This window comes from Rhagoletis pomonella, unplaced genomic scaffold (assembly GCF_013731165.1).
Source record: "Rhagoletis pomonella isolate Grant_MI unplaced genomic scaffold, Rhpom_1.0 Rhpom_scaffold_00005, whole genome shotgun sequence".
Classification (NCBI taxonomy): domain Eukaryota; kingdom Metazoa; phylum Arthropoda; class Insecta; order Diptera; family Tephritidae; genus Rhagoletis; species Rhagoletis pomonella.
Window position 1 is genome coordinate 49435832 of NW_023458559.1, and position 24083 is coordinate 49459914.

The following is a 24083-nucleotide window of genomic DNA, read 5'->3' on the forward strand; positions in this document are numbered from 1 at the left end:
TAAAAAAAACTTTAGGAAAAAAGTTTTTTCTTAGCAGCGATTGCCCCTCGGCAGGTAATGGCAAACTTCCGAGTATATTTCTGCTATGAAAAACAGCTTCTCATAAAAATACAATCGCCTTTCGGAGTCGGCGTAAAACTGTAGGTCCCTCCCCTTTGTGTGTCAACATCAAGGCGCACCCCACACATCGGAGGAGCAGCTCGGCCAAAGACTAACATATGTGTAAGCGCCAATCTATTATTATTATTATATCTAAATATGCCAGTTTCGATTTTTCCTCGACCTCATTTGTAAAGAAATAAATATTAGGCCTTCTCGCGATTTTCATGTGAACAAACATTCCCAAAAATTATAAAGGAAAACAAAAACAATTTTTCCCAATTTGTTTTTGCTTTGCATGTTAAATTATGGGAACAATTTTTTCACATGGAGTTGGCAATAAGGCTGATTGTGTCGACATGCTGGTAAGTTATATGCTTCGAGCTTGATAATACAATCACTTGATGGAGCCAGGAAGCTGGTGTCGTATATTTCCCCTTGTATACAAAAATGTTTTTGGTTGGATAAAATATTAGCTTTTTTCCAGAGTTCATTGTTTTTCTATACCATTACTTATTGAAAATGTTTGCGTGTATACATATATATGTATATGTAAGTAAAAAAAATTAGCTCCCATTTTTAGCCACAACGACTTTTTTTAGCTCTTTTTAGCCCTTTTTTAAAGGAATTTGGCTACGACCAAAAAAGATTCGCGGTAACACTGTTCATAAATGAGATTTTCTAATTTAAAATGCGATATCTAAACATGGCGTTTTTCAGAGGAGTATGGGCATGGATAACTAGATGTGAAGCTCTCTCATTTTTTATGAGAGCGCGCCCAGGAACTCGTTTCGTAGCTGGCAGCACTGCCAAACCCTGGGTAGATAAACAGCTGATTTGGATTTCTTCTTCCCGCATTTTTTAATATTACTATAAAACAGTATTTGTAACTAAACGCGATTTTACTGGCAATATAAACACTGAAATATAAAATAGATATGAAGAATATTGCAACTTTTGTTCGTTGTGTTTAATCATAAGTTTTTCCATAAATTTCTCTATAAATGCCCATACATGTTTTCGTCACAGTGGCTCTACCCAAAAACATTTAGGTTTGAGCTCAACTTGAGGTTAAGTTGAGAACTGAGGTATTTCTCAAATCTCCAACGTTGCTTCTCAACAGTACCTCAAGTGGAGGAGAATAGCGTTCTCAACAAAAAGGGCATTTTTCTTTGTATGAAAAAAGGACTGTTTCTCAAGTTGGGATTATGCTAGTTCTCAACTTAAACTCTAATGTAATTCTCCAATTGGTCTCAAACATATCATTGAAATACTGAAATTGAAATAGTAAAATACCGTATACCTTTCTGATTGAAACGACATATATAGATGAATTTAAATATTAATTTTTCATTTTATTACTCCTTTTGTATTATGTAGTTAATCAATATCGTATTACAATAATTTACTTCACAGTAAACAGTCCGACAGTAATTTTGCCACTTGATTCACTTCGCGTTTTATTTTCTTTCAAGAATATTTGAGGATACTTTGAAGATTATTTACTCGTTTCGTTGGTAGTTTGCCCCTCTACATAGCTTTAGTTTTTCACTTGATAATTAAAAGTTCGTATCTCTATCACTTTGTACGTATCTGCGCGTGGGTTAGAGATGAGTTGGAGAATGATGTTGGATATCAACTTGAGAACTATGAATTTCTCCATGGTTGGAGAAATATTTTTTTGGTGTTTATTGTGTACTGGAGAATGTTATAAAAAATACACACTTTGACAGCGCTCTTAGTCGACGTTCAGACACGAAAACTTTTGTTGCGGAAACTCGAAGCTTGTAGGGGAGAGAGCGACGAGGAAAGGGGACGGGTACCGAGTCGCCCGTACTCTGGAAACACGCTTTGTGCTCTCGTTCGTCTGAGTAATTCAAGTTGGCGATTCACAGCTGACAACAACAATTGCGTACAAAAGAGTTTCTGTGTGTGAATGCAAAGGGCAACACCAAAAGAGAAATCGCCGATAAAAGGAAACTCGAGTTTCCGTGTTTGAACGCAGACTTACGAGAAAAAGTGTTTCGTATCTAGTTATCCATGGTATGGGATTTTGGGACCTATGAGTTGGCAACACTGTTCACAATGGCTCATTTCTATCACCTTCATTCCCGATCGCATTCGTGTGACAGCTGTCACGTTTTGACAGCATTAATTTATTTCATTAGCTGATTAGAACTTTATTAATTAGAGTACGTGTTTTTTTCGGAAGTCCTTCGTGTATTTTAATATTCTTGAAAGAAATACAAACGCTTGCGAGCTGCCAAAATGACAGAATATCAATTCAACGAACGTGCTTATGCCAAAATAATTTTCCATGCCGCCAAATATCCACACTTGGCCGTGAACGGCGTGCTGTTGGGCGAAAAAGCACCCAAAGGCAATACAGTCCAAATAGTGGATGCGATACCACTTTTCCATCAGTGTCTCTACGTTACACCTATGGCAGAGATAGCGCTTACACAGGTATGTACTCATTTTCCCCCTGTTAAGTGTGCTTTTCATTTTAGTTAATAAACATTTTAAAGGTTGACGCCTATGCCGAACGCGAGAATTTGCTGTTGGCCGGCTATTATGTGGCACCAGAGAATTTCTACGACAGCAGTGTAGAAAAGGCGCCCGCTGCCAAAATAGCAGAAAAAATACTTGAAAACAATAAAAATGCTTGCTTCGTAATCGTAGATAATAAGCTCATGAGACTAAACCAAACACAAGCAGCGCTAAAGGTGTTCAGCAGTAGTGGTGAGACGGGGCGTTGGAACAAGGCTAACTTCTCACTATCGCAGTCAAAGGCCACTTTACAAACAGTATCAGAATTGTTACAGCGTGGCGCTATGCGTGAGATAGTAGACTTTGATAACCATTTAGATAATCCAGAAAATGACTGGACGAACCAACACTACAACCATAACTTGAAGCAGCTGATGACCATGTACTAATTGGATAAAAAAGGTATTAAATTCAATGGGGGTATTCATGGTTGGTTTTTAGCTATAGCGTGCAATTTTGTTTTAAATATGTATCCATGCATTTCAGTTTTATTGTATTTATACGAAATATTTAAATAAATATGGGATTAAGTTAAAACCTTATATATAAATATGTTAATAAAAAACGTCAAAAATATGTAGCATGATAAACGCGCGTTTTGTAGCGTATTTATGTATTTTAAACTTTAGTTATTAACTGAGCATTTACATAATTATTTTATTTTAAAAATTTGCACACGCCTGCTTATTAATATTCCGCTTGAGTATAAATTTCGCTAAAAGACTGAATTTACAACCAAAGGCGCACTTGTTGATCCCAGCTAGTAGAGGCCAAGCACATACCATTCGGCGAAAGACCAATGCATGTAATGCGATTTTCGTGGCCTTGCAACATGGCTGAAAATTAATGAGAGTAGAAATTAAGCGCATTGATTTTTTTTCTAATGTAAGAACTTACCATTATGTGTAACTTTAACGGTATCCCAAGCGTGAATGTTGCCCTCAATACCTGAGCACATAAGATAGCGGCCACTGGTGGATAGCGCTGTAGAAAAAGAAAAGTATAGTTATAGAAATTTTTGTTGTGGTTTGGGGACCAGCTATAATGTTTCATTTACCACAAGAAGTGAAGCCTGTATTTTTCTGCGGCGGCTCATATAAAGCAATTTGCTGGTCTGAACGAATATCGTATAGGCGCGCTGTCTGATCCTCTGAACAAGAAGCGAAACCCTGACCACTGGGGTGGTACTACAGTCAATAAATGAGAGTAGAATTTTATACCAGAATATAGATTAAATACAGACGTATTGTTTTTTTTTTTAATATATAAAGTTCCACTTACGCATACGGAATTGACATCCATTTCATGCCCGAAGAACATTTGTTTGTATGAATCCTCGCGCACATCCCACAGTTTGGCTGTCTTGTCCACTGAGCCTGTTATGTACGTATTCATGTCAGGCGAAAGACTTAAGCCAGCAATATCACCAGCATGCCCATTGAAATCCATTGTTTTCACGCCTTTTTCCAGATCCCAATGGCAACTGCAAGTAAGTCGCATACGTATACATTGGAAAATGATTTATTATTTGAATGTATTTCAGCGTTCAGTTTACATTTTCATATCACCCGAGCCAGTAATTAGATGTCCATCGTCTAGAAAACGACACGAACTTAGAAAGCCTTCGTAGCCTAAAAGTTCTCGAGTCATTTTGGCCACGCCCGAAGCATCGCGATTATTAACGTCGTAAATCGTGCATTGATTATCCATACCACCGCAGGCTACGAAGTTGCCCGATGGTGAGAAAGCAACTGTCATAACCCAAGCCGAACGCAACGGTATAACCTAGTAAAAAAAAACATAAAACCAATAAATCGATTACTTTACAATGTTTGCATATGTATGTATGAATGCAACTCGTGAAATCAATATACGCACCTGCACTTTGTTGGCCGTCCATGTGTCCCAAATGATGAGTTTGCCATCCAGTGAGCCAGTAACGCAATGCCTTGAATCACCAGCAAAGTGCACAGAGTTGACTTTGTTTATGTGGCCCTTTAAAATCTTTTTCGAGGCGAGACGCAGTTTGGGCACGTCACCCATATCGCCGCATTTTTCCTGCAATGTACAGTCGGCTTTGGCTTTTTGGTCATCCTGAATGTTGGTTGAGAGAAAAATTAATTTAATTAGCACACTTTTAATTTTTATTGAAATGTTTTTTTTTTTTTTTGTTAAGTTAATGAAATGGTGTAGCAACTAAGTACTTTCGCATCTTTTGTATTTACGAACTTAGAACTTTATCAAAAGCAATACATTTTTTATTTTGCATATTTTTAGGCGGCACCTTGAATTTTTGAATCATTCCATTTATCTCATCATGCAATTTTTGCGTTTCCGGATCAATTTTTGGCATTTTGGCGGAGGGAGGTTTTACTTTTTATCGTTTTTAAGGCAACCAATATGTTTTTAACTTCTATTATTTATTTGTATTATGTATATTTTAAATATACTTTGTATCAAAGCAATGTGTATGCACTGAACACTCGTCAACAACCGTTAAGTATATGCCCGCTACTGCCGTTTCAAAGCCAACGTCTGCATGCAAACTGAACTACAAAAATATTTTGAAAAATTTTCACTGTTATGATGTTGTGCCGTTATAAAAACAAAAACATTAATGCAATTAGTTAATTGGATTGAAATTTTAGTGAGCACTCAAAAGCGAGAGTGCATGCGTGTATTGAAAGTGAAAGTTCTCATCGCAATTACTCTTGTGGCGGCTCTCTTAATTGCAGTTTTCATGGCCAATAAAGAATTGCGCGAAAGAGCAAATGTTTGATTGGCCGGATTTCCTGTCAGACATTTTTGCAAGAGATGAGTTAAAGTACGCTGTAGTTTTATCACGGGGCCGAAATTATTCGAGAAAGTGTGTAGAGGATAGAAACCTTAACGGGTATTTATAACCCTTAAATTTTTTTTTTATGTTTTTAAGAGGTCTGCCAAGATGAGTATTATTTTCCCAATTTTACTGGGACGTGATAAATGTGGAGCCATCTTTCGTGGATATCCAGCAATGCAGATTCAATTATTTATTCGGAATTCACCACAGGTAGTATTTGAATAACATTAAACTGAAATACACGAAGTCTTTTCTAAACCTACTCGAACCCGAAATGTATTCAGACGGGAGAAACTATGTAGTTTGGAATCAAAGTACCCCTTCTATAATAGCGACAGCGCGATGAAAAACGAAGTGAATAAACAGGCGTTGAAATGGAGAAGTGAATAAACATTAGATTTGATAGCCAATTGCCGTTCAAAAATGGTTTAAATATACCCCATTTTAGCTGAATAGCCGTTTTGAAAACCATAAAACCCCTTTTTTATTTAATTTATTTATTTGTTAGTCTTGCGACTTAAAAGTACGGAAAAATTAAAAAAAAAAAATGAAAAGAATCGTAGAGAACGTTTTGTTATCGTTTTTTTTTATATTTACGGTACTTGCTTGAAGTATTTGTTAAAGTGTTTCAACACTTTTCTTTCTAACAAATAAATCATCTGGCAGCACTAGCCACCCCTAAATTTGACAAAAAAAAAAGTTTTTAACTCACCCTGTACTTCGCTAGTGCATTCCAATGACTTCCGGTAGTCCATTCCAATGAATTCCAATGAATTGACGTTTAGCAGTTTTTGACATTTCGTTTTATTCTTAAAAAAAAAGTGGAAAATTTGTTTTTCTGGTTCCTTCCCATTTAGCCCAAATATAACTTCTAAGCATTATATATCCCATGGCTAAATAATATTTAAACTAATAAATACGTTGAATGTGCAGTTAGTGGAGTGGTGTGTGCAAATAGATATTTTGTGCAAATATGGAGACCCTTACATTGACGGAAACAGGTAGCACTACAACAATGCATGTGCAGGTCCAGCTGGATGGACAGTCTCCCACTTTGGAACACCAAAGACATCATATAAATCAACAACATCACATCGTAAATATTGGTGATATGTCGGATTTGGCACACGAATTACATGAGGATATTGTTTCAATACCTAAAGAGGTTATGCTCATATCGTTGGTATCACAAGAGCAGGCACTGTATAATCCCAAACACGAATACTATCGAAATACGCATCGCAAGGATGCTAAGTGGTTGGAAATTGCAGAAACTGTTGGTTGGTCAGGTAAGTGAATGAAAAAATAGTAAATTTGGCATTGAAAATTACATATTTATTATTTATACACACAATTTGCAGAGGCTCAGTGTAAATCGAAGTGGAAAGCCATGCGTGATCAATACTGTCGCGAGCTGAAACGTAGCAAGTTTAATACCAAAGCCAATGTTAAATGGAAGTACTTTAAAGAGTTGGAATTCTTGCGGCCATTTGCGTTGTCGAGAAAGTAAGTGCTAATATTTCATACGATACATAAAAGCAGATTATACTAAGTTATTTATACAAAATGCATGCAAGTCAGCAAGTAGGTAGGCTTATTAATAAACGTAAACTAAATTATTTGTTTGTTTAGCTATAGGCCGCGCGCCAACACCATAATTACCAAAACCGATAATATAACGTTGTCTAACGCTAGTAGTAACAACAATTGCACCAAGCTGCCGAGTATTAAAATCGAAAATGGTCAATTGACAAGTTGCAATTTCACTACCGATGCAAATGTTTTGGATACAGATGACAAACATGACGTCACAGCTACACGTTTGCTAACATCTCTCACAGATGAACAGCTAAATTCAGTAATGCAGCAACACGGTGGTAGTTGGAATTATCTTACCACAAGCGCAACAACGAGTACAACAGATGTTCGTACCATGCAGACAAATCATCATAGCGTCAGCGATTTGGATGAAAACAATTTACTGCAGCATTCACAACAACACTCGGGCGCTGATGACATGCTTTGCGCATTGGTCGAGAGCGTAACTGCGGCAGCAGGCCAAATGCATCAAACCCAATCACATAATGACGAGGAGGATGATGATCCCATACACACTTTTCTTAATATGGAAAGTTTTTTCGAGAAAGACTTGATTGGAATGATACAACAGGAAGATATTTTGTATAATAATTTTCATCCAAATTACCGTAATGCAAAAATGAAGCTAGAAGTTTGGGACGAGATTGCACGAAAGTTGAAAAAGCCAGGTGAGGAAACCGGTCAGTAGAAATATTATTTAGATTCCTAAAATATTTAATTTATATCCATTTAACAGTCGGACGCTGCCGTTTGAAATGGAAGGCTCTGCGAGATCAATATATACGTGAACATAAACGACTCAAAGATCGCGAAAATTCTGATTCACTGCCACGCTGGAAGCATTACGATGCGCTTAACTTTCTACAGAAATTCATTAAACATAAAGCGTGGTAAAATCAATTTTATTTAGATTAGAAATAGTATAATTTATAACACAATAATCACTTCGCAGTGACTTCGATGTCAAAAATGTAGTACAACTTCCCAAAAGCGAGCTAGACACAGACATAGATGACCACATGATTGACAGTTCGCCCATGCGTTCGCCAGTTGACACGACAGTTGTGGGACACGAACTGGAACAGCAAGCATTACCAACGCTATCAGGGCCACATACGCAACAACATCAGTTGCATTCAACGGCGCATGATATTTGTGTTGTTAGTGGCAGCAGCGTTAGCGGTTATGATGAGATGGATATTGATCATTATATAATTGGCCATACAAGCGATACAGGTGGCAATGATGACGACGCCGATGTCATGGATGCCGACGATGATGATGAAGATCGTAAATCGCAACAACACTTTCCTGATTACACGCCGAATTCGACAAGCAACGCAACTACAAATTCGAATCAACAAGAATGTCTCAATGAGCTAGAGGCGGAAGATCATGATTTCAAGGATATAAAGGAGAATAATAGTGAGCAACAAAATGCTGTAGCATTACAGCAGCAGCAGCAGCTGCAACAACAACAACAGCTGCAACAACAATTACAGCAGCACCAGCAACAAATACAACAGCTGCAACATCACCAAACAAGAACGCAGCAACAGCAACAACAACAACAACAGTCGTTGTTAAAGATATCATCACAAACCACGCTACGCATTCAGTCACCACACAACCACCAACAACAGCAGCTCAATCAACAGCAGCAACTCCACCACCAACAGCAACAGCAGCAACAACATTTGCTGTCACTAGGAGTTGGTGGAGACACGCACACTGCCACACTCACCACAGCCGATGAATCTATCATGCAACATCAGCAGCAGCAGCAACCACAACAGCATCAGCAGCAACAGCAACATGACTTTAGTAATGATATAAAACCCCCACTGCAGCAGCAACAAACTCTTGCACACAGCTTGGTTAATGGCAGCACCGCAAATTTAACCACCAACAATAGTGCTAACATTTTGAGTGGAAATTGTGCCATGGCGGCTTTAATGAGTGTCAGTGGCTCGTCACTCAGCATGGATGGCATCAATATTCAGGCGATAACCAGCAGCAATAGTAGTAGTATGGCAAATAATTCGCCAACAACAGCTACTACCACCACACTGAGTGGTACTGCCGGCAGTGCTGGTGGCGCTCCTGCTGCTGCTACTTCAATTGCCGCAGCTGCTACATCTACCTCAACCTCAGTTGTTAACTCAACAGCAGGAACTGAAAATGTGGGCGATGACGAGGTGGGCGCCTTCTTCAAAGCAGTTGCAATGAAAATACGCAATGCAAAAATGTCACCAGTGGCATTCACCGACCTGCAGATCGATATACTGCGCGTTATCAATGAGACGCTGCGAAATCATTAGCTAAAATGGGCATCCTTACGTTTGGTGTATACTCTTAGTAGACTTTTTATGCGTCATTTATGTAGTTGATTTTAATTTTAGCGAGTAATTACTTTGTTTAACCTATTGAACTTCTAGAAAGAAAAGGCTATTCGTCTATTGTACATTTGAATTTGGAATTGTGTGTCCTTGACTAAGAATACAAAATTAATTGAACTAATCAATTTTGATCTGGCATTCGCATGAGCTTGAAAATTCCAAAAAGGTATATAAAAGAAATAGAAAAAATACACTTTGATGGCAGTATAGACCTTTTTCAATAACAATAGCACACATATATATCAATGCTGTTAAATATTAATTTTTAAATACGCAGAAAATATTGAATAATTATTTATAACCTAAGCAATTAGAGGGATTTCATTAAGCATCACTTTAGCTTTAACTTGATTACCTAAATTTTTTAACACGATAAAAATTCAAAGATGCCAAAATAATTATATTTTACGCATAACTTTAGGTTTAAAAACGTATATTATTATGAAAATGTAATTTCATACGAATATATTTATTTTCTGGTCTAGCGCCTCTAACAATTAGCCACTTAGGGCCCTGCAACAAGGGCTGATTGAGTTACAACTTAATTATGAAAAAAATATATCAATAAATGAGTTGATTATTTAATTAAATGTATAGTAGGTACATACATATGTCCGTTGAAAATTTGCATAGATTTTTCGAAAATTGCATAAAGTTTCATTCAAACCTTATTTAATTCCCCTTTTTAGCCTAAGCGACATTTTCAGTTCACTGATCATTGAGAGAGTTTTTGAAGCGACTTGAAACACTTTTCGAGTTGTATTGAATTTGTAGATAAGGTGAAGATTTTTTAGGCAATTCGTATGAACATAAATATTTACGAAGTTAAGCACATGTAAAACTATAAATTAATAGACATTTTATGTAAATAAAGATTTTAGCTAAACATAAAAATAATAATTTTATTTTTAAAGTTTAAGTTTTATTACTAACTCAATTAATTAAAAAAAATATATCAGTGGCGTAGAAAGAAGAGGTAATTAGGGCATTGTTCCACCCATGAAAGGCGATAATTAATAATGTGAGAAAAAATCCCATCAAATTAGGTCACGGGTCGACGACGAAAGGTCCGGCTTATTCTTGAAATCAGTATCGGCCTCTGCCTAATGGGGACACAGACGGCAATGTCTCTACCATTATGTTTTTTTTTGTGACTTCTTCTCGGTCAAGAGCCACCCTCAGTAACGAGCCAAAAAGCTCACTGCTGAAGTCGGGGAAACCAGGCAACAAGGGAGAGTCTTATCGTCCGATAACCCTCCTCTCCCTGATAGCGAAGACTCTTGAGGCCTTGCTATTCCCGCGCAATACGAACCACCTGACCCCAGCGAGGCTCAGCATGGGTTCCATAAAGTGTGCAGCACAACAATAGCATTTAACGCCAGAAGCACTCAGATATGTAACTCGTGGCCTAAACCGAAACCGCCCCTGTGAGAGAACAGTTCTAGTAGCGTTGGATCTGTCAAAGGCGTTTGCTACTGACAGTCATTCCACGCTACTAGAAGACATGGAGGCTTCCTCTCTCCCAGAGGGTTAGCGAATTATATTCGCCAATAATTTTTGGAGACAAAACTAGCAAGCCAAGAAAGATTAAACAGGGGTCCCACAGCGCGGTGTGCTTTCCCCGCTACTGTCTCTTATGATGACGTCTGCTCGATAATGTCGTCTGGGAATGAAATTGATGACTCGTGTCCGAAAATAAACGGTTACCTCTCCGGACTTTCTCGCTTCTTCACTGCAAGGAGCCTAACGCTTCCCCCTACGAAATCCTCGGCAACCCCTTTTTACCACCTGGACGAAGGAGGTCAGACTACAGCTGGGAATTCACGTCATTGTCACTTACGGGGCAATGTTTATTGTAAGAACAACATTTTTTTCTATGAATCGACATACTTTAAGCAATAGCGTCAAATTTCCATTTGAATGAGGAAATAGCGACAATGACTTTATTTCCAAGTTTTTGTTGACTTTATTTCGAACCAGGGTGGGAAGGCGCATTTTGAAGGGTAAGAATGGCATAGAGCAAACAAAAGTGGCCATTAAAGCCGTTTTTTTCGTGTACTTAACTGCGAAAAACCTCAATATCTTGGCGCAGTTCTAAGATCGATCTCGAGTTCTACGCAGAAAATCACTTCTGAAACGACCTACAGCTTTCTTCTCTTCTTTTGATTATATGTCAAATCGCAAGTCTACTGAATTCATGCTACATCTATATATGTATATAAAACAAAGTCGTGTTAGTTACACCATTTATAACTCAAGAACGGCTGGACCGATTTTTATGATATTTGTTTTCTGAATTTGTCTACCTTCCGAATAGCAGAATAAGATTTAAAACAACCGCTAGGTAGCGCTGGAGTCGAGTTATTAGTAAAACCAGTATTTATGGTCTCATATTTGAGATATCTATTGACAACAGGAAAAACAATACCATTGCAAAAAAAAGGGCCACCAGGTGGCGCTGGAATCGAGTTATTACTAAAAATCGTGTTTATGGTCCGATTAACCTCAGATTCAAAATATGTATTGATAACAGGAAAAAGAATTCTTTCGAAAAAAAATTGGCGCCAGGTGGCGCTGAAATTAAGTTACATATGTATATGTAACTAACAATCGTATTTATGCTCGAATTTATTTAATTATCGAAATATATGAATTCACATATCGATGGTCCTCTGCAATAACGACACAACTCAAAATTCGAAAAATCAAATCCTTTATTACTTTTAAGAGGCTCATGTCTCTAATCCTTGGCTAACCCATGTCTAATCCTAACTGAAGGAAGTAGTAAAGATTGTACATGAATAAGACAACGATTAAAGACACGAGTCACTTAACAATAGTATGAGTTTTTATTTTTTGAATTTTGAATTGTGTCGTTATTGTAGAGGACCATCGATATATTTATGACAGGAAAAGATACATATGTATGTAAACTTTTGCAAAAAACTGAAATTTAGTCGGAAAACGAACAGCTGTTCCTTATATCTATATCTATCTATACTAATTATATAAAGAGAAGAAGAAGAAGGTAATCTCGCGAACGGCTCGTACGATTTTCATGAAATTTTGCATATAAGTAGCTTTCAACAACCAGCATGTTTTAGGCCATTAAAATTTACTTTTTTCGGGTAGGTTGACCAGGGACCGATCTATTCGAAAAAATCTTATTATGGTCCGATTTGCTTAAAATTTGGTGCGTAGGTAGCTTTTTACCTAGATTAGCATATAGGATCCTTTTTTGCGGCAAGTGGACCAGGAACCGATCTACTCGAAAAATCGTATTTATCGTCCGATTTGCTTAAAATTTGGTGCGTAGGTTGCTTTTTACTTAGATTAGGATATAGGATTCTTTTTTCCGGTAAGTGGACCAGGGGCCATTTGAAAAAATTGTATTTATGGTCCGATTTGCTTGAAGTTTAGTACGTAGGTAGCTTTTTGCCTCGATAACATATAGGATACTTTTTTCAGGTAGGTGGACTAGGGACCGATCTATTCGAAAAAAATCTTATTTTTGGTCCGATTTGCTTGAAATTTGGGGCGCAGGTAGCTTTTTGCCGAGATTAGCATATAATATATTTTTTTCCGGATTTCGAAAAAATCTTCTTTGTGTTCTGATTTGCTTGAAATTTGGGGCATAGGTAGCTTATTACCTGGATTAACATATTGAATACTTTTTTTCTGATATGTGGACCAGGGACTGATCTATTCGAAAAAATTGTACATATGGTCCGTTTTTCTTGAAATTCGGTACACGTATAATAGATATACATAAAATAGAATTGAATGATTGTTTTACAGTTGGAAAGGCGTTTTAAGGCGCCACAAAGCAATCGGGTATTGGCTATTTACGTATGTATACATATTTATTATCTATACCAATTATATAAAGAGAAGTCCCCTATTTGTATAAGAGGTGCGATATCACCTCTTCGGCTGTACCGATTTCTTTGAAATTGTGGACACCTTTTGGTTATAGGCTGATAATAAATTTCGTCCCCATACAAATCGAATTTCTCATACCGCATATCTCTGGAAGTATTTGTGGTAGAGTCCTGGAACTTGATATGGTATCACTCCCATACTCATGGAGAAAAGTGGGCGTGGCACATTCCAAATATACTGAAACTTTTACCTACCTGTAAATACATACACATATAATTCTTCGGTACGTGTGTTTGGTTCACAACTTAAAACACCAGGTGGCGCTGGAGTCGAGTTAGTACTAAAAATTGTATTTACGATCCGATCTGGCTAATATTCAAAAAATATGTATTGGTAACGTGAAGGGAAATATTGCGGCGAAAAAATTGCTCGACAGTGGCTCCGGAGTCGAATTATTACCAAAAATCATATTTTTGGTTCGATTTGTCTCATAATAGAGATATATAGTGGTAAATTAGTGGCAATAGTATTGCAAAAAAGATCAGCAAGGTTGCGCTGGAGTCGAGTTATTGCTAAAAATTGTCAAGTGAAGTCATTCGGAGATACCAGGCATCAAAGTATTCAAGTTACCACCGTTAAATCGACTACCATAACCATTGCGGTCCTTGATTTACTGTGACTAAACAGAATAAAGACAATTCTTGATGAATGCCTTCAAAGAAAATTGTAAGACATTTATGATATTTCGTCTGAAGTAAGTATATTTATATTGGACTTCTGTAGACCAATGATACTCCCCCATCTTGAAATTGCCTGCAGATTCAAGGACACAGGATATGGGATACAACGATACAAGGATACAGATTCAAGGACGATTCATCATCGGATCATTGTTGCCGCAAGAACTTCTTCACGGACATAACGACTTTGTTAGATTATTTATGACGGCAATAGAGAATATGCTTTCTGACGATCACAAAACCAAACTTGAACGTGAATTTTGGTGAAAACGTCGGACCAAATGTTTCAATAAAAAAATAAATTTTTGGCTGGACGAAGTTCGCCGGGTCAGCTAGTATTGCATAAAACAGACTACAAGCCATTTAAAAACCTAATTATAATCTACACGCATGTACATATATCGCACAGGTAACGTAACAGTATTCTAACAGTAAAGTGGTATTCTACCCCCTCCCTCTCGACGGGCCTGCATAGACTTCTAGGATGTATCAAGTTACCCACCAACAGCATTATTAACACATTGTTCAATTTCATTTCGAATAGTGGTAAGACCTAAATCTTGACCGAGTTAAAAAAAAACCGCGTTGGTAGATTTTGTACTCTCCAGGAAGTTTGGCAACGATGGTGTCGTTAATTCTATCGTAGTATTGCCCTTTTTCGTTCCCTTATAATTTGTATTTTCAAAGCAGTTAAAAAAAACATGGCAACCCTCACCGAAAGTATTTGTGGATTAAAGTTATAAGAAATTCCTTTCATTTGATTACCATATGGCGTTTTAGTCAAATTTTGTTGAATCGAAAATGAGTGGCAACCTTGTTCTAATATCTTAAAAAACGTTTCGACCCTCACTGAAAATATTTGCGACTTAGAGTTGACAAAAATAGCTTCAATTTGATATCCATATTCTGTTTTAGTCAAATTTTATTGAATCGAAAATGAGTGCCAACCTTGCACTAATATCTTATAAATCGTGCCAACCATCACTGAAAACACTTACGCTTTATAATTGCCAAAAATACTTTTCTTTTGATAACCATATTCTGTTTTAGTCAAATTTTGTTGAACCGAAAACGAGTGGCAACCTTAGGTACACTAATATCCTAAAAAAACGTGGCGACCCTCACCGAAAATAGTTTTTTATTAAAGTTATAAAGTTATATTTAGCACACTGAAAATAAAATTTCGTAAAAGTGCTACGAAAAACTTTCGTAGTCTTGGTTTTTGTACAATGTACGACCCTTTCGTTCATAATACGTACAACGTACGTAGTACACATTTTTCACAACGAAATAAGATTTTACGAACCATTCGCAAATATAACGAAAGGACTTTCGTAAAGCCTTTTTTCAGTACAATTTACGAAATCTTACGTTTATTTTACGAAACACATTCATAAATTACTGAACAAATCTCTTTACAAATAATTTTGTATATTGTATGAAGGCATTCGTAATATTTACGTATGGTTTTAAAATTTACGAAATCTACAATTCTGTATTCGTAGAATTTACTTAATACTTTCGTACATAGAACAAATGCAGAAACAGCTTTTTTAAATTCGTACAAAAGACGAATATTTTCGTACAATATACTAAATTACCGTCAGTTTAATATTTCATCATATTTTTATGTACCGTGTCATTGCGAAACTACTGGTTGGCTACTGTGAGACATATAATATAATTTTAAAAGTTTAAGAAGCTTTTACTGGATAAATATACGATATAAAATCAAATGTTAAAGCTGTGGATAAATGCTTTTAAGCATACAATGTTTTTAACATCGTCCATGCTGAGCCTTATTCTGCAATGTGGGACTTCATCAATAGGCAATTTCATTAGTTAGCTATCAAAGGCAAGCCCAAGCCAGGAACAGAACACTGAAACTTGCCTTTCAGACACCTTATAATTTTCCTTTAATTTAAAGTCGAGAAAGGAAACAAACATCGAAGAAGCTGCGAATCTGCCAAGTACCTCCACATAAAAACATTGCAAAACATTTTGTTAAAGAAAAACGCTTAAAATTAGGAATAAAAACAAAATAAAAGTGTTGTGTTATAATTCGTCTTATGTTTTTTACAGTGTGGTGAATGAAAGCAATCGGAAGTTCTACGAAACAACCGCAGATTTTAGGAAAATAATTTTGTTAAATATATGAACTATTTTGTGCATTTTACAAAAATTTCGTAAAAAATAAAGAAATAGTACGAAATTCTTTAGTAAGTAGTACGAAATTCGTTAGTAAATAGTACAAATACGTTCGTAAAATGTACTAAGATCTGATGTCTCATATTTTCGTAGTATGTACGAAAACGGTTTTGTACTTTCGTGGCTCAAAATGACGAAAGCTTTCGTAAAATGTACGCAAGCTTTCGTAAAATGTACGCAAGTTTTCGTTATATTTACGCAGATTTTATTTTCAGTGCATCGACTTTACTTGGACGAATGGACTATGTGGTCCCGGATCTGCACTTTGAGACGAACTTCGAAGCCACCATTAGAGGTCAAAGGCTGGTGTATGAGGTATGAGAAGTTCTGGCTCGGTGAACGTCTATACAGACGGATCGAAGATGGCCAAGGGCGTAAGGGCGGCAGTCGTATGCGCGGAGCTCGGCCTAAACAAATCTTATACGCTGCCAAACTATTGCAGCATTTTCCAGGCCATATGGAGGGTGGCGGAGCTACTGAGCAGAACTCCAGAAAACAAGCGGATGAATCTCTATATAGGCCGCAATAATGGCGCTACTATCCCACAGCACTTCCTCTAGAAGTGTGGCGGAGTGCAGAGCAGCTCTGAATTTGCTACATATCAATAGTGACGTACATCTTTACTGGGTTCCGGGGGACACCGGCGTTGCGGGCAACGAAGAGGCTGACAGGCTGGCCAAAGAGGGTGTTTTGTCGGAAACCATGCTGATAGAAGAGGTGCCGATTTCCCTCCAAGCTATTAAACAGGAACTCGAGCTGTCCTTGATCCGGAAAGCGCAGAAGGCGTGGAACAAAACGCAAGGCTGCAAGGTGTCTAGGGTTATGTGCAGAGCGTATGACATGAAGCTCACGAAGTTTCTCCTTTGCCTCAAGAGGGAGGATGCCAGACTACTGGTGAATTTTCTAACTGGACATTGCCTGCTGGTATTGTAGGTACGCCTATAAATTGGCTCTGACTATCGATAAGATCTGTAGAATATGCAGAACGCAGTAGGAGACAGTGGTGCATATCCTCTGCAAGTGTCCTGCCCTTCCTGCCCTTAGCAGACTGCGGGCGAGTGTACAGGGTGCAGGTTGTCTACCTAATCTGGTAGCCGCCGCCAAGGTAGGGTATAACAAGTTGTTCCAGTTTGACAAGAGGGCTGCGATGTTCTTCCACATTGCTCCTGGTACGTAGTGATTAGCTGTCTAAAGTGGTCGTTGTTTATGTGGTAACGCTATGGACCTTAATGGCCTCTGCGCCGCCACGTAGTAGCTGCCCAGCATAACTCACCTAACCTAAGTAATAAGATATGCGATTACTTTTTATATAAACAAAAATCGAATAACGAAGTCTGATTTCGGCAATTTTCTCGGACGAAATATAAATGCAAATATGAATATGTAAACATTTGCTTTTCACGCCTTTCCTGCGTAGTCAGCAGCCATCACTACGTCATACCTACATACTGCAACATTCAGTCGAAAACATTGTAAAGCTGTCAGATATCAAAATCTATGCAACGTAATAAATGAAGACGATTCTTTGGTAGCAACAGTCAAAACACAAATTAACAAAAAACCAAAAAAAATAATAAAGCACTCGACTACTTTAAAACTACCGAAAGCAAGTAAAAGCACTAAATAGAGAAAGCAAAAAAAATTCCACTGAAAAATACAAGCTACCATCTTGGTAAATAAGGACCATAGAAACGGTGCACTCCTGCTGCTGGGGCTCAAGTGTGTTCATTATGCGACTACGAATAAAATGCAGCAGCGCCTATACAGCACAGGTGTGACTGGGATGGTGTGGCATGCACTGGCGACTGGTACATTTGTATATGCATGCATACATATGTATGTACATGCATATGTACATAAACACTTGCCCACTCTCTCACTCATTTGCCGGTGAATAACGGGAGTGAGCGCTCACATCGATAGCAACCATTTCCACCAAACTGGTTTACGACCACAACCAATCACAATGAGTGTGAGCGAGAAAGCAAGAGAAATGACAACAAACACACAATTGCAGTTAGTTTAGAAAGCGCGCATGTATGCGTAAATATGTATGTACATGTTTAACTCATATTATGTATTGGGCGTGTCTATGCCGTTGCGAAAAGGGGAAATGACTTCAGCGATGGTTGCAGAGTGGGTGTGTAGGTTTTCATCGCCAACGCCGCTGCTGCTGCTGTTGCTGCAATAAATTTTGCATGCAATCAAATGGCGCAGAGTTTTCTTGCAATTTTTATTTATTTTTTTTTCGTTTTTCACTCGATGCGCAACTACGAAAGCAGAAATCAAAATCACAGATTTTTTTTGCACAAATTATAGTTGTTTGTTTAATTGTGTGTTTGCTGCTCTCTGGCTTGTTTCCGTTTGTCGATGTGATTTGTTTGATAGTTTTATTTTTGTTCGGTTTATTGGCGCGCTTTTCGGTTGCGCCACAGTTGATTGATTTTTCATGCGGCCACCCACTACGAATCGCCAAATTTGTTACAGCTTGTGTTTGTTTTTACGTGCTTGCTTGTTTTTATGGAGCATGTCAACGACGTTGTATTTAGTATGTAGTTTTAATTAATGACAAATCAAATATTCCGACTATTCATTAGATTGTAACATATGGAAGATTTAAAAAGTGATGCGTGTAGTTATACGAATTAAAGTTTTAGTTTCGTTGAATTTGTGCAAATACTCGGTTGAAAAGTTTTGCTTATTCAGGGGCGGACCCAGGAGCAATTCTTGGGGGGGAAAATTTTTTAACATATATCGTGTATATAAATATAAAAATCACCGCAATTTAAAATTTTTAGAGTTTTGATAGTTTTTAATTTCTTGACGTTTCCCCTTTTTAATAACTTGAGTGGAATTCCAAAATTTTCTAAACTTTTAAAACGTTGTGAATTTGAGAAATTCTAGTAAATCCCAATAACTCAATATAATGATGAATACTAGATTTCTATAAATTTTTTATTTTTCAAAATTTTGAGAATTGTAGGAATTCTAACAAATTTTTTCTAAAGTGTCAAATATACAAAATTGATCAAACGAAATTAAAAGTTTTCGAATGTTGAAAACATTTTCACATTTCATTTTTGCAAATTTAAAAAATTTTCGTAATTCTTGAAGATTCAAACAATTTTTGGACGTTGATGTTTTCAAAATTTTCAAAAAATTTAAAATTCTCAAACTTTGTTATATCAATACAAAATTTTGGAAAAGTTCAGAAAAGTGGAACAATTTTGGAATTTTTCAAAAATGTTAATATCTTTTAGAATTCTAAGAATTTTCAATTTTTTACACACAAGTACATGAACATAATAGTCTTTCGACAATTTGTGATGTTTCATATTTTTACATTTTAGGATGGATTTTAGGATAAATAAAATTCTCAAAATTTTGGAAAATATAAAAATTTATAAAATCTCAATAATTTTGTACATTTCAAAATAATCTCATTTTACCAAATTTTATAGAATCTCCCGGATTTCGATAGTTTTTGAAATTTTGGAAATTATCCTAAAAATAAGAAATCTCAAGAAACTAATGAATGAAAATAGTATTATAAAATTGAAAATTTTGGAATTTTCGTTGTTTTCTGAACCTGTGAAAATATTCAAACTTGCTGTGACTTTCAACTGTGTAAAATAATGCAAATTCGAAAATATAACAAAAAAAGTAAAAATTGAAAATTAAGGACATAATTTCGAAATTTTGAAAATTCAGTGAATTCGAAAAACTGATAGGCCTACTTAAATAACATAATACTTCGAGCTTAGCACACAGCTAAAATTTCAAATTCAAGTGAAATTTGACACACTCCCAATTTCCCCTACCTGGGCCCGCCACTAGCTTATTTATGTAGGTTAAATGCCCTAGTGGCCGGTCACCATCCGGTGTTTATAATTATTAAAGGAAGGCAAACATTTCTCAGCTATGCGAAATAACGGGCCAGCATAGGAATTTACTGTTCTCGTTGGGCAGACATAAAACATTTGTGTGGCCCAAAAAATAAAAAGTTTATTTTATAATATCTACCTACATACCTACTACAAATTAAATATCTATGGACACTAGCGCCTACCACCTTACAAAGTAATTCAAAACAATTTCACCGTACAACCCTGAGTCTAAAGTTTTTTCTTAAGAAAAATTCGGAAATTATTATTTCATTACTTCATTTACATTTTGCGGTGACACCTACATTCAGCAAGAAATTTCTTTTTAAATACATAGGTATAATGGTATAATCCCTTTGATGATTTCGGGTCCTTCCCCCACAAAAAATAGTATGTAATAATAATTGTAATAGTGCCTCAAAAATGGATTATACAGTCGCTACAATTAAAAATAACACGGAGAACAGAAAACAAATTTTAAAACTAAACATAAAAAAAATTCCAATTTCCATCCAAAAATATACTTAATACTTAAAGCTCAGTTAGTCTAGACTTAACCTAATTTAACTTGCCGTACGAAATCATCAACGATTACTCAACATGTGAACTTAAGCCAGAAGCCGAAATATTTTGTTTTTGTGTTTTCTTTTCCAGCTGTTTAAAAGTTTGCCGCCTAAAATGCCACATCAAAAAAAAAATCATGCCAAAATATAGGTTTGCGTTCATTTATTTTTGAGAAATGCAAAAAGGAAAATCTGGCAAGCCTGATTCTCTCACCGCTATCAATTTCCGTAAGGCCGCAACTTAAGAATCTAAAATCTACAGGTTCTTAAGTTGCTTCGGTAAGTTAGGTTTTAAATAACCGCCAACACAGTTTCTCATATAAAAGGTTCGCCAAAATATTAAGTTAAGTTAAGTTACGGAAATTAAGTCCAGACTAACTGACCTTTTACAGGTTCTTAAGTTTCTTGCGGTAAGTTAAGTTTTAACTAACCGCCTACACAGATTCTCATATAACAGGTGACAAAAATTTTGAGTTAAATTAAGTTACGAAAATTAAGTATAGACTAACTGAGCTTTTAGAAGCAAAAATGGTTCCCTATTTACGCCAAAAGCTCTATTTTTTTTTTTATAAAACTCAGAGTTTATCGATAGCTTTGCCGCTCTATTTGAAATAATTTTGATAACCCGTGGCGAAATTTGATCTCATTACTGCACGGAACCTGACGACAAAGGGCCCAGGAAAGAATTTCATTGATAAAAAAAAAAACCGAATACTTTGAATTCTATTCATTTAAAACTGTTTTCAAATACTGCTTGTTAAAATTGTATTAGTTTTTTTTTCCAATTCCACGAAAACGGAAATATTAAATCGCCATAACCTTTCCTAACAAATTATAAACATTGATGAGATTTAAAATCAAAGCGAAAATCTGTCCACATTTCTATTAATATCAATACCAGCATCTATCTCAACGATAATAGCATCATTTTCCGCACCTATAATCAGGAAATGAGTCCATCACCGAAGGCAAAAAATAAAATCTTCGCGCTGAAAACGAAATGGCAAACGAAATTTAATTTTCTGCTGTAGGATATAAAAATGATTATTTTTCTTCAAAAAAAAAAGAAAAAAAGTTAAAACTGCAGCAGCTAAAAAGAAAATATTTTCCTTAACACAACAAAAAAACGATTGGTGTTGAGGTAGCAAGAAAGCGTCGAAAAAAATTGAAAGAAGTTTTGCACATTTACCCGCAGCCTGCGGCTGTCACTGGCGCATTCAGGCGCAACAAACGCAATGACACTCCAACGTACATACTTGGCTGAGCTGTGACACTTTTAGACACACGTCAGTCCGTCCGTCCATGCAGGCTGCATTCAAAGGTAGCTGGTTAAGACTCTCTAGGCAGAATCCTTGAATGGTTTTAGCGTGGCAATTTGATTTTACGTACATATGTACAGTAAGTGTGTGCGTGAGAAGCGCTGAACCATTAAAAATGTACGCTTGAGTGTCATAGCCGGAGCTTATCATCGTTGGCGTTGGCGGCAAACTTTAGGTGTATAGGAGTGCGTGTAAAAAGCTAAGAAATAAACGGAAAAGCTGAAGCATTTTTTCAAAATCACTAAGTAAAATCCATCAAGCGCACATTAGTACAACAGAGTGAAGAAATAGTTTCCGGCGTTGTACTTATAAATGAAGAAGAGTTATGCATTTTATAAAAGGATTAGTTGCATAGGCGTAGGCAGGCAGGGGCTGGGGCCTCAGCAACCCCTTCCCCCTTTCTTTCAAGTTGTCCCAATATTAATATAAAATATGAAATGCTAGCTTAATAGTTTTCTAAGAATTAAATGAAATTAAAAATATATGTATCTATATATTTTTCTTTTTAAAACAATAAAAACTAAAAATTGAAAAACAATTAAAAAATCATAAAAGAAAAAAAATTGTAAAATCAGTTTCCTGAAAATTAAGTTACATAAAAAATATGGTTCTTTATAAAACAATAAAACCCAAAATTAAAAAAAAAAATAATAGAAAAAGAGAAAAAATTTATAAAATAAGTTTCTAAAACTGAAATGATATAAAAACCATGTTTCTTTTTAAAACAAAAAAAATCCTAAAATTTATAGAATATAAAATTAAAAAAAAAGTTCCTAAACCGTTAACTAAATTAAAAAATAATATTTTTCAATAATATTTTTATTGAGCTTTGTACCACGATTGTTTATTAGGAAAAATTTAAAAAGCAACTATAGTGCTATAACTTCTACCGCTTAAACTTTGTTGCTTTTTCAATTTTTCCTAATAAACAATCGTGGTACAAAGCTCAATAAAAATATTAAAAAATAAAATGTTAACAAGCCACAATAACATTGACAAATAGAATATTTTTCTTTTTAAAACAATAAAAACTAAAAATTAAAAAAACAATTAAAAAAATCATAAAAGAGAAAAAAATAGTAAAATAAGTTTCTTAAAAATGAAGTTACATAAAAAATATGGTTCTTTATAAAACAATAAACCCAAAATTAAAAAAAAAAATAATAATAATAAAAAAGAGAAAAAATTAATAAAATAAGTTTCTGAAAATGAAATGATATAAAAACCATGTTTCTTTTTAAAACAAAAAAAATCCTAAAATTTAAAGAAAATAAAATTAAAAAAAAAGTTAAAGGCAAACTAAATTAAAAATTCAATAAAGCATTGAATTAAAAAAAGGAAGAAAAACTATTTTTCGGAAATTTTAATGAAATGAAAAAATGTTTTTTTTTTGCGATAAAATCTAAAGAATAAATTACAAAAAGACAAACAATAAATTGAGTTTCTAAAAGTTTAACTAAAATAAAAAATTTAAATATCTCTCTAAAATTAAATTTACATATAATCTAAGAATCAAACGAAAAATGAATAAATTAACAAAATAAACATAAATAAGTATTGGATCCCGGATCTGAGCCAGAATTGTCAGACAAAATTCTATAAATAGATATTGTCGGAATTAGTTTAATCTGGGTTTCTGGTGTACTGGTTACTTATATGAAATCAGATTTTTCAAAATTAAAAATGGCGGATCCAATATGGCAGTAGAATTTTACAAATATTATTGAATTTCAAAGGAACTAAAGGGACGAGAAATCACAAATTTTTCTATGAATTTAGAGTCCGAGGAAATTAAAAAAAAATTTGGAAATGGATTTCAAAACATTAGGTTTATATGTATTAGTAATCAGCAACCTTAAAAACCTATATGCAAAGATAGGCACACAATTTTATAAGCATTTTCTTTATTGAGTCCGCCATTTTGAACTTTGTAAGTCTGATGTAATTGTCAATGTAATTGTGGCTTATTAACATTTACCTTATTCTTATTGAGCTTTGTAT

The 24083-nt window shown here is 35.5% G+C and overlaps 3 protein-coding genes across 6 annotated transcripts; 2 read left to right on the forward strand and 1 right to left on the reverse strand.

Annotated features, from left to right (window-relative positions):
- The first annotated feature begins 2234 nt into the window (after window positions 1–2234).
- Window positions 2235–3188, forward strand: LOC118739110 (ER membrane protein complex subunit 8/9 homolog). The gene is made up of 2 exons (XM_036470248.1): window positions 2235–2565; window positions 2628–3188. The coding sequence occupies exons 1-2, from the start codon at window positions 2368–2370 to the stop codon at window positions 3036–3038; spliced, it is 609 nt and encodes a 202-aa protein (XP_036326141.1). The 5' UTR covers window positions 2235–2367; the 3' UTR covers window positions 3039–3188.
- A 42-nt stretch (window positions 3189–3230) lies between these two features.
- LOC118739109 (guanine nucleotide-binding protein subunit beta-2) lies at window positions 3231–5584 on the reverse strand. Its single transcript, XM_036470247.1, has 7 exons — window positions 4934–5584; window positions 4528–4743; window positions 4205–4434; window positions 3931–4132; window positions 3707–3836; window positions 3547–3633; window positions 3231–3485 (listed from the first exon to the last, which is right to left on the reverse strand). The coding sequence occupies exons 1-7, from the start codon at window positions 5000–5002 to the stop codon at window positions 3379–3381; spliced, it is 1041 nt and encodes a 346-aa protein (XP_036326140.1). The 5' UTR covers window positions 5003–5584; the 3' UTR covers window positions 3231–3378.
- Window positions 5585–6167: 583 nt separating this feature from the next.
- On the forward strand, window positions 6168–10335 carry LOC118739111 (myb-like protein I). Of its 4 annotated transcripts, none has more exons than XM_036470250.1 (5): window positions 6168–6777; window positions 6850–6994; window positions 7121–7767; window positions 7824–7974; window positions 8040–10335. In XM_036470250.1, exons 1-5 carry the CDS (start codon window positions 6462–6464, stop codon window positions 9406–9408), a joined length of 2628 nt encoding a protein of 875 aa, XP_036326143.1. In that variant the 5' UTR covers window positions 6168–6461; the 3' UTR covers window positions 9409–10335. The 4 variants fall into 4 exon arrangements, with proteins under 4 accessions (XP_036326143.1, XP_036326142.1, XP_036326146.1 ...); XM_036470249.1 differs by having other exon boundaries at window positions 6169–6777; window positions 7824–7977; XM_036470253.1 differs by having other exon boundaries at window positions 6169–6777; window positions 7184–7767; window positions 7824–7977.
- The last annotated feature ends 13748 nt before the right edge of the window (window positions 10336–24083 follow it).

Excerpts from the sequence above, each read along its gene's own strand:
- LOC118739111 (XM_036470249.1), top strand. The coding sequence starts at position 6,462 with ATGGAGACCCTTACATTGACGGAAACAGGTAGCACTACAACAATGCAT. Across the intron at positions 6,778-6,849 it reads AGAAACTGTTGGTTGGTCAG|AGGCTCAGTGTAAATCGAAG; the intron begins GTAAGTGAATGA and ends CACAATTTGCAG. Across the intron at positions 6,995-7,120 it reads CCATTTGCGTTGTCGAGAAA|CTATAGGCCGCGCGCCAACA; the intron begins GTAAGTGCTAAT and ends TTGTTTGTTTAG.
- LOC118739110 (XM_036470248.1), top strand. The coding sequence starts at position 2,368 with ATGACAGAATATCAATTCAACGAACGTGCTTATGCCAAAATAATTTTC. Across the intron at positions 2,566-2,627 it reads CAGAGATAGCGCTTACACAG|GTTGACGCCTATGCCGAACG; the intron begins GTATGTACTCAT and ends AACATTTTAAAG.
- LOC118739109 (XM_036470247.1), bottom strand. The coding sequence starts at position 5,002 with ATGCCAAAAATTGATCCGGAAACGCAAAAATTGCATGATGAGATAAAT. Across the intron at positions 4,435-4,527 it reads GGACGGCCAACAAAGTGCAG|GTTATACCGTTGCGTTCGGC; the intron begins GTGCGTATATTG and ends TTTTTTTACTAG. Across the intron at positions 3,486-3,546 it reads CGTTAAAGTTACACATAATG|CCATGTTGCAAGGCCACGAA; the intron begins GTAAGTTCTTAC and ends ATTAATTTTCAG.